This window comes from Pterocles gutturalis, unplaced genomic scaffold (assembly GCF_000699245.1).
Source record: "Pterocles gutturalis isolate BGI_N339 unplaced genomic scaffold, ASM69924v1 scaffold41691, whole genome shotgun sequence".
Taxonomy (NCBI): domain Eukaryota; kingdom Metazoa; phylum Chordata; class Aves; order Pterocliformes; family Pteroclidae; genus Pterocles; species Pterocles gutturalis.
The window spans coordinates 213-9620 of record NW_010104466.1 but is presented as its reverse complement, the minus strand read 5'-3'; the positions used below and the strand labels follow the sequence as shown (position 1 = coordinate 9620).

At 43.8% G+C, this 9408-nt stretch overlaps 2 protein-coding genes across 3 annotated transcripts in view; one reads left to right on the top strand and one right to left on the bottom strand.

Annotated features, from left to right (window-relative positions):
• SLC6A20 (solute carrier family 6 (proline IMINO transporter), member 20) overlaps window positions 1-3121 on the top strand; it is a gene marked incomplete at its 5' end in the record, with an annotated part of 6096 nt that extends 2975 nt beyond the window's left edge. Inside the window, 4 exons of the mRNA XM_010087073.1 lie at window positions 196-400; window positions 821-980; window positions 1276-1441; window positions 2972-3121. Coding sequence (XP_010085375.1) covers window positions 196-400; window positions 821-980; window positions 1276-1441; window positions 2972-3121 — 681 coding nt within the window. The remainder of the gene's footprint in view (window positions 1-195; window positions 401-820; window positions 981-1275; window positions 1442-2971) is intronic.
• A 1205-nt stretch (window positions 3122-4326) lies between these two features.
• SNRPD1 (small nuclear ribonucleoprotein D1 polypeptide 16kDa) lies at window positions 4327-9196 on the bottom strand. 2 transcript variants are annotated; one of them, XM_010087070.1, is made up of 3 exons: window positions 9124-9196; window positions 6279-6470; window positions 4327-4506 (listed from the first exon to the last, which is right to left on the bottom strand). In XM_010087070.1, the coding sequence occupies exons 1-3, from the start codon at window positions 9191-9193 to the stop codon at window positions 4430-4432; spliced, it is 339 nt and encodes a 112-aa protein (XP_010085372.1). In that variant the 5' UTR covers window positions 9194-9196; the 3' UTR covers window positions 4327-4429. The 2 variants fall into 2 exon arrangements, with proteins under 2 accessions (XP_010085372.1, XP_010085373.1); XM_010087071.1 differs by having other exon boundaries at window positions 4430-4506; window positions 6279-6345; window positions 9122-9193.
• Between the last annotated feature and the right edge of the window lie 212 nt (window positions 9197-9408).

Below are 9408 nucleotides of genomic sequence, written 5' to 3'. Positions count from 1 at the left end.
AAGCAGGGCTGTGCTGGTTTCTATGTGCTTCAAATAAATCAGATTGAATAAATCATCTGCCGCTGCTGTGCAGAACCACAGCCACGGGTGTATTTTTTCTTTGTGGAGGATCAGTGTCATTGGTCCCTATTCTTATGTCCCTGATGGAGCTGAGGAGCTGCCTGTAACTCATTTTTTCCCCCTCCTGGCGGCCAGGCTGTCCAGGGAACAGGACTGGCGTTCATCGTCTATTCCGAAGCCATCAAAAACATGGAGGTGCCACAGCTGTACTCCGTGCTCTACTTCTTCATGCTGCTGATGCTGGGCATCGGCAGCATGCTGGGGAACACCGCCGCCATCCTCACGCCGCTGACCGACAGCAGGTTCCTCGCCGCCCGCTTCCCCAAGGAGGTGATCTCGGGTAAGTGCCCGCCGCGGGCAGCGCTGGCCACGTGTGTGCAAACGCCCCGGTGTCCCACAGCCAGCGAGGGTCCCTTGGAAATCAGTTGTCCCACCTTAAACCCTGTTTTAGCTGGGTGCAGCAGCAACAGCAGATGCTGTGCGCACACACGTGTGACAGGGCTACGGCCAAGGCTGGGCGGTCCTGGCTCTGCTGGGATGCTGTGCTGTGACTGCGCAGCCGTTCAAGGCTACACCAGCCCAGTCACACACAATTCCCCCTATTCCAAAGGGAAGAAATTCTCTTTCTTGTCTGAGAAAGCTGCTGCCCAGCAGAGATCAGTAGAAATCCCACCAGTTTTTGAGTCATGCAAAGTACAACATTCGTCCCACGCGATCAGATTTCTGGGTGTAATGGGAGGTCCCCATTTTATCCACGCAGGTGCTGTGTGCTTCGTTAACTGTGTGATTGGCCTCATCTTCACCATCGAGGCTGGAAGTTACTGGTTTGACATCTTCAACGACTACGCAGCCACCCTCTCGCTGCTGCTCATTGTGCTGGTGGAAACCATCGCCGTGTGCTACATCTACGGGATCAGAAGGTAAAGGCTCGATCCCTCCTTTCTTCACAGCAGCATAAAATAAATAAAATACCACCTCAGGCTGAATTTTTCTCCTACATGATGACATCAGGATGGCAAAGGGGTCTCCCCTGCTCTGCAGACCCCTCCCAGGGCGCCAGCCAGAATGATCCTCCCCTGTCCCATCTCACATGTTTAATGCTGTAGGTGGTTTTGAAGGAACTCGCATCGAGGTATTGATTGAACATATGCAGCTCTTCTCAAACCTGTTGTTTTTTTTTTTTGTGTTGTTTTTTTTTTTTTTTTCTAAACACAGATTTGAGAAAGATCTTCACACCATGATTGGACACAAGCTGAACTGGTATTGGAAAATTATGTGGGCTGTTGTGAGCCCTTTGCTGATTGTAAGCCTATTTATATTCTACCTCACTGACTACATCCTCACAGGAACACTGCAGTACCAAGCATGGGATGCCACACAGGTAAGATCATTCTGCTTTGGGGTTTTAATTATTTTTTTAATTACTATTATTATTATTATTTTTTTAAAACTTTCCTTAATTCCTGCAGGGGCACAGCCTTCCTTCCTAATGCCATTGTTCCACAAAGCTGCCTCTGAAAGCTTGCAGCTGAAGCTGGGGCAGGCAAAGACTTAATTTTGTGGAAAGGGAAATCTTGATCTAGTGACAACAATGCCATGGGTCTGTAAAACGGGAGTGAGTGATTTCCCACTACCATTCTTTATTCATCCTTTGAAACAGTAAAACTTTATTCATGTTAATTGAAGACCTACACATCATCCTAAAAACCACTATTTGAACAGACAAATTACTTTCAAAGTGTGGTATTTTGAACAAAATTAGTGGTATTTTAACAGCATGGGAGCTGCTCCTGGAATGAATAGTTCACACAAAAAAATGTATTTGAAATTTTGCAGCCATGAGAACTGATGTAATATTTCTGAACACCTTCCTCCCTGTGCACCGTTTCTGACACTGTCAGCAAAGAGCAGCACTTGAATCGCTTGTTTATCTCCATGCCAGCTGTCTGCACATCTTTAACCTGGGGCAAGAGAAGGCACCTGGAGCCACTGAATACAGGGGGCATGATGTGCACAGCGGGGGGAACTGATGGAGAAACGGTCACCACCTTGCAGATGAATACATGTGTACAAGAGGAGGGGGAAGACAAACCATACAATCCCTGTCCTTGCTTTTTGCCTGGAAAAACAATGACTGCCTCCCCTGATAAGCAGATCTTGGGAGTATTGTAGCAACTCTATCATTTTTCCAGGAAAACGGAAAAAAAATACAATCCCTGTCCTTGCTTTTTGCCTGGAAAAACAATGACTGCCTCCCCTGATAAGCAGATCTTGGAGTATTGTAGCAACTCTATCACTTCTCCAGGAAAAGGGAAAAAAAGGGGAAAGGGAGCAGCCTGCTTGCCCGTCGTGCCTAGTATGTCTCTTTTCCAGTTGGGGGGCTGTTTAGGGGCAATAATGTTTATTGGCTTTAAACCAGAAAGCTTTGCCACTTCATTCCCCTATACATTTTTCTTCATGGCCAAAGCCCTTTTGTCCGAATGCTGACCTGTGTATTTATCACAGAGGAATTACTGCTGGGTAAGTAATCCTTGCTTTCATAACCTTTTGTGGAAACGTTCCTAGTGTGCAGGAGCAAATTACCCCTGTTGTTTTCTTGTCTTCACCAATCTGGGACTTGCAGTGGGCCAGCATGAGCCCACAGGCTCCAGGAGAGGAAGAGAGACCTGACAGAGGTCAGGGCCCCGCCAGCTCATTAAGAAACATGAATCAAGCCAAAAATCTGCTCTTTACCAACGCTTGCACAAGTCTTCCCCAATATTTTTGTCACCAGCTCTGTTCCCGAACAGTTGGACACAGCAAAGCACTTGCGATGGCCATGGGCTGCAGCCCCCAAGTGCTTCTCAGATGGCACTGGGACACCAAAACCCACCGATCCCCCCAGACCCAACGCTGTTTCTCTCCCTTGCAGGGGCAGCTGGTGACCAAGGATTACCCGAGCCAGGCGCTGGCAGTGATCGGGTTGCTGGTGGTGGCATCCACCATGTGCATACCCCTGGGGGCACTACTAACTTTTATGCAGAAGAGACTGAAGAGGGAAAACGTTTCGACCGTTGCATGAGTGGTAACAGTGGGATTTGGGAAGACCTCACCCCCCTCGTCAGTGACCGGGTGCTTCTGGAAGACAGCAGCAACCATTACTTGTAGTGGCTATTTATAGAGTTGAGAATCGTGGGTGCTATTCTGACCAAAAAGTGCTCTTAGCAGGTTCCACAATAGTTTTGAAAAAAAAAGAAAAAAAGAGCCCTTCTGTAACAAGATGAAGCTTTAAAATGGCCTCTGTAAGAGGGGAAAAGAAACAGAGGAGCAGCCCACAAATTAACCAGCAGGTAATTCTTTTCCACTCTGTTGTAGCACTGCCTGTGTGGAAACATGACCAACCAGCTCAGCATGTTCCTGCACCAAAGTACCAGCAGATACCCTTACCCTTCAAGAAAGCCATGCTCAAGCATGCACATTATTTGAAATCACATCTGTATTTCATTAGCAGGTGAAACTGTTGAAGTCTTGTAATGTGAACGCAATGATCTTTCCTACTGAGAAGTCAGCAGGATGGTATTTCAGATGTGACAAAATTCTGCTTTTATATTTGTGTCCAGTAAAGCAGTTATATATACATATATGTATGAGCTGCAGAAGTTTTCTCACCTCCAGAAGTAAACTTCCTCTTGGAGTCCGTAATCATGCACCGTGCTGTACTTTGTATTCGCTAGGGATGCACTTTAAGCACACTAGAACTCTGTGATAAAGCTGCTTTACAAGCCCCGCCCCCCTTGAACAAAAGTAAGCCATAGAATCAGCTCTGACAAAGTTCATATCCAGGTACACTTTAATCAGCAGATGTAAGGATCCAGCAGTTGGACAGAACTGGTTCATTTCCCTATGTGAACTTGTATAAAGAAAGCAACATGTTCAAACTGTAAGCTTCCTGTAACAGAACACAGTAAAACCATATCTATGAACTTTAAAGAGGCCACGTTGCAGAACAACCTCAGAGACAAACTCATGGGACGCGGGTTCTTAGTGTCTCACCTCTGTAACCATTAGAGGATGGCAAGTGCCTTATAAAAGAGGGATTAGTTTCAGACAAACCTTGTTAAAGCACACCAACACAAGTCTCTCGGGCCGGGGCAAAAAGCAGGAGGGAATTGTACAGCCTTTAGGGGTGGGAGAAACCTTCACAATGCCAACCAACACAACACGCTTAGTGTGCAACAGCTGCTAGAAACAGGAGATGCCTGACTCCACTAACAAAGGAAAGACAGCTTTTTCACATTTCAGTTTATTAAAAATGGATACCATAAACAAGACCTGTACAAAAAAATATCCAAAATTGCCCAGAATTTCGTAGCAGTTACATGGTGAGAAGTTATCGTCTTGGGCCCCCTCTTCCTCTTCCACGACCTCGGCCTCTCCCACGGCCTCTGCCACGGCCTCTTCCAGCAACTTAAAAGATGAAACAAAAAGGGTAAAAAAAAAAATCAAGTGAGACCCAGGCATACTTTCATTTTGATTAAAACTTTCTGTATCAAGCATAAGCAACATAATGTCTCATTGCAGGGAAGCAGTAAGTCATATACCAAGTCTGTTAATGCTCAGTAAGTTTCAGACAATATTTGGACTTTTTGTGTTGGATTTTTCAGTATACAATTGCCATAGGCTACCCTCTGTCTTTGGCTTCACTGCAGAAAACAGGGAGATACAGCATCACAGCTGGCTGCTTCCAAATGCTCTGACAGAGAACTATGATTCATCTTGGGCTTTTTTGATAAAAATATAGTTTTTCAGGCAACAGAAAAAGCATGTACAAAACAAGAGGATTTTGTTACTATTCATTACAGTAGAAAAGATTGGGTTTTTTTTGCCAAGGCTCGTGTTGTGGTTTATAAAGTGCTCTGCTAAAGGGAAAACACAAGTTTTAACTCAGCCTTTCTCAGGCACCATGTGAAAGGGCAGCATTTTGAAAGGATCCCACCACCCAGCAGCTCCTACTGTTTTCAGTGATGCGTCTCAGGCCAACGCCTTGGCTGTGTGCTCCTACTTTTAAATACCACTATTTAATAGTAAAGGGAAAACAGAGTCACAGAGCTATTCAGGCTGCAAGCAACTGCTAGAGGCCGTATGATCCATATGGTGATAACACAATATTTTACCCCTAAAGAAACATGACCTGTCTCATCGGGTTGCAAGGCCACTCCAATTTCTCCATGTGGTCAGATTATTTTTAATGGACAGGAGAGAAGCGGAACGCTTTCAGGAGCTTTATCCTCATTCTCTGTAAGGACAGCAGCCCTAACACTTGCGCTTTGTGCTACACAGACCTGAGCGTTCCTTGTACCACCTCAGCAAGGTAAGCACACCAGTCCAGAACATACCCATGGATCAAAGACCACACAGTCAAACATTCAAACACCAACTACAGGAGAAATGGTACTACATTATTTTAGAGCACAATTAGCTTTCACTTGAAACACTATTTTGAAAACACACAGATCAACTGTTGGGCAAAATATATATCGTCTGAAGACAACCTACAGATTTTCTGGGGTCTACTGGATATTAATGTTTAAGAGTGGGGATTAAAACTGAATAACTCTCTATACTGTTAGGTTTCTAAGGAAAAGGTTTTTGTTCAACAGCCTTTTGAAAAAACACTCCAGGAAGAGCGCAGAGCGGAACACAACTGGGAGCCAAAGCCAGTGAGCTGCTCATCCGAATACTGCCTAGACTCCCTCAGATTCTCAAATCTCTCAGATTCAGTTCTCTGATAGATTATTTTTATCCACAATCAAGTGAGATTTCAGTGAAGCATTCAGCACTGTTCAAGAGGCTGTTTTGTACTTTCTCATTAGGCTATGTGAAGTTCCCCATACAAACTGGGGAAACACAGCAGACATTTGAAGAGGAGGAAATGTAAATCTCTTTGGTGTCAACACTGAGACTGGGATAGGTTAAAACTTCCTCAAGCTCAAAAAATTTACATTTTTAAAAAGCAGATGTATGAAAAGCCATACACATAATTTCACACGAAAGAAAACCCTACAGATGCTAAAGGTGGGCAAGAGAGACTTAGCCAGTTCAGTATCAAACCCTCAAAGACGAAAGAACTAGCTGCCCAACACAGATATTGAGACACTCAAATCAGTTGCCTCCAGATTCCGAGTACTAAAACGCACAAAAAGACAGGACAAACACAGGCTGGGAAAGCACAGACTAACCTGCTTCTCTTTTCTTGGATTTGACTTTGGGTTCAACGTCCACTAGCAAAGTATCCAGAGGCAAACTGTCCGGCAGAATGAAGTATCGGATGTTGTTCCCTCGAATACTGAGTGTTTCCAGCTGTACAGGTTCTCTGTTCTTCAGCGTCATTTTCACAGCTTTGAGATGCGTGTTCATGCTGACATCCACTCCTGAAACAACACAAGACTAATTTCAGGGGTGAACGCCTACAAAATGGTCCCTTGTTGGCTTTTTTTAAGTATGCACATGCTTCGAGATTTATCCTGTTCATTAACACCTGCTTCTGCTATTCACTAATTAAGCCTCTAACTGAAGGAAACTACATGTCTTCTTCTTAAATGATGCTTGCTAGTTTATCAATTGCTGCCTTCAACACCTCACTGCTAGAGATTGTTATCTGCATCTTTGGGACAGCTGTAGCAATTCTGTAAATGGTTAAAACAAGTAACTTGAATAACAAATTAACTGCTGATTATTACAGAAGTCTAATGCTAGTCAAGGCAAAACAAACCTTTGAGGAGGAAAAATAACCTTATCATTTCCTCTTTCTCTGTCTTAGAAAAAGTCCATCGGCCAAAGGAGCATTTATTTTCCAACAAAATACATCTAATACTAGTGCAACCCCTTCTGTGAAAGTACGTAGAATACACTAGTACAAGGAACAATCACTGCGGTTCCAAACTCTGTGAACAGCCAGTACCATGCCCCCCACACAGCGCTAAGCACAGTCCAAAACCAGAAAGTGTCTCAGTTGAATGAATGTATTGAATAACAGCCCCAAAAAGCATTAAGAAGCACCAGATATTAATTTTATTTTGCGTATCACAAGTCTTGCATGGGATTTGGTCTCAAACTATGACAATCAAAATGAGAGTAACTTTTTCAGACCAAAAATTTAGGCAAAAGATGGAAGCTGTCATTTACAAACACCTGCTGATTCCGTGACAGGGCACCCACACAAGCAAAATGTTTAGTGTGTTCAAACTTCTATACTAACAACCCTTTGTAGTAAAAACAATTATTGTCTTGTTTCACAAACACAGAAAGACAAACTGTAACATGTTTTACTGAAGCAAATAACATAAGTGAGTAGCAGGCCAGAATGATGAGAACTGCTGTGCTGTGCTTATGCCAGAGATTTTTCTACCTTCTCCCCTTAATTCTAGATTTTATCCAGCTCTCCAACACCTGCATTCCTCCTAACCCACCTCCTTCGTTTGTATAACATATGCACTACACGAAACCCGCCCCTTCAGCACGCCTGCTCTGGCCAACTGCCACAACAGGGGGAAATCGTACAGTTTACAGCTGGCACAGCAATTACAAACGCGGTACCGCGTTCGCAGCAGTATAAAGGGAAGATTTGTCATTTTAGAAATACAGATCTCATTCAAAAGTTTTTACAGATTCTTAGCAGAAAATGGGAGAGACTTTGCTCATGAATTAAGCCTGCGAGAGCACTGAGGTCAGGAGAGAAGCAGTTTGTTTGCTTCCTACCTACCTGAGTTCAACACTGCAATCAGATACCAGGGCTGTGCACTCAGGACTAATCAAAGCTGATGGATCCCACTGCAAAATAACGCCAGTTTTTAACTGCCAGACCTCAGCGGATTGCTGCTGGCCAAAAAAGCACCTCAGCAATCCCCTGGAATACAACTCTGCCAAGCTTGATTTTTTTTTTTTTTTTAACAGTATCTGGGCAGAAGAGCTTCTAAAATAAGTCTGGGGTGAGTGAAGGGAAGGAGATCAAGCACATTCATCAACTTAACTGTAAGGGTTTGCTTCAACAAATATGATGTGCCCCACCTACACACACACACCTGATCGTCTCTGAAGTAATGCCAACACGAATGTTCACAGAACAATATCCCTCACTAATATTATTAAAGCAAACAAAATAGTCTGCACGCTTTTCAATACCTATGGGAACCATACAACAAACAGCCAAGGCTTGTCCTGCAACCATCAGTTCAGTGATACACAGAATCACCTACAAGACAATAACACCCACAAACTTATATGATATGACAGACCTTTGGCAGCAGCAAGGGATCAGACTCTTGACACCTGCTTGCCCCGTATCTCCTCACCAAGCTATCTGTTTTCACATCAGTTTCATGAAATCAGTGCAAGTACATGCAAAGATGCATTTCCACCTAAGTCCACCTTAACCAAGGCTAAAACATGCTCAACAGAAGTAATTAATTTCTAATTAAAATTGCCTACACACAAAGTTTAACAGATTTAAGACCATATCAATACTTAACATTTGCCATTTATCTGTACTACCACTAAAAAAAGTCCCCCTCTTCTGGCGATTCAGCTGTAAGGTTTTTATGTGACCATGCCTTATTACAATTTCACAAATAAGAGTCAGATGTACTGAAAGACGTTATAAAAACCTAGCTGCGTATCCACTCCACCTCAATATGGTAGTAAAACTACCTCACCATCATTAACACGCTGATAAAATTCTAAGAGAATACTATGCTTACACCAGCTTTGCCACTGGTTTGGAGAAGTTTACTTCCTTCACCCCCAAGTCTGTCAGCAAAGCCTGCAGTCTGGCTCAGAGGCTTCACGGACTACAACCAGTTTATTCCCTCACAGCAACTTCTACAAATGTCCAGGCTCTTCTACAACAAACACATCTTCACCTTGCATATAATGATACAAATTAAAAAGAACACCTCCTGTATCTTACAGAGAAGGTCTCTACAAGAGTGGGTACAAAATGAAAAAGCTCAGCCCAAACCACAGCTGCCAGTTGTTATCAAAAAGGTAACAGGCAATGCTTTGCCATCGTCTCCCCTCCGGCCATACCTGTGATAGTTCCATGCACCTGTGTGCCATTCTTCAGTTCAATCGTCACTGTCTCATGGCTCAACTTCATTAGAAACCTATCAGTTAAAAAAAAATAAATATATCGTTCACTCTCAGCCTTACATGTTTAATATCCCATTACTGAAAATCAGGATCAGCCAAGCATTCACGCATCTCGAGCTCCCAAAGACAGCATTCCCAGGGTCCAAGAATTCTGCTGGAGACGTTCAGTAACGCACGACCCAAGAGCCAGCCAGAGAACCCGAGCAAGCCCCACGGCCCACC

What these genes read in the sequence shown, in the direction of transcription:
- SNRPD1 (XM_010087070.1), bottom strand. Translation starts at nt 9,193, where the DNA reads ATGAAGTTGAGCCATGAGACAGTGACGATTGAACTGAAGAATGGCACA. An exon ending in GGTGCATGGAACTATCACAG is followed by an intron (nt 6,471 to 9,123) that starts GTATGGCCGGAG and finishes GTGTTGTTTCAG; the next exon opens with GAGTGGATGTCAGCATGAAC. An exon ending in ATCCAAGAAAAGAGAAGCAG is followed by an intron (nt 4,507 to 6,278) that starts GTTAGTCTGTGC and finishes TCATCTTTTAAG; the next exon opens with TTGCTGGAAGAGGCCGTGGC.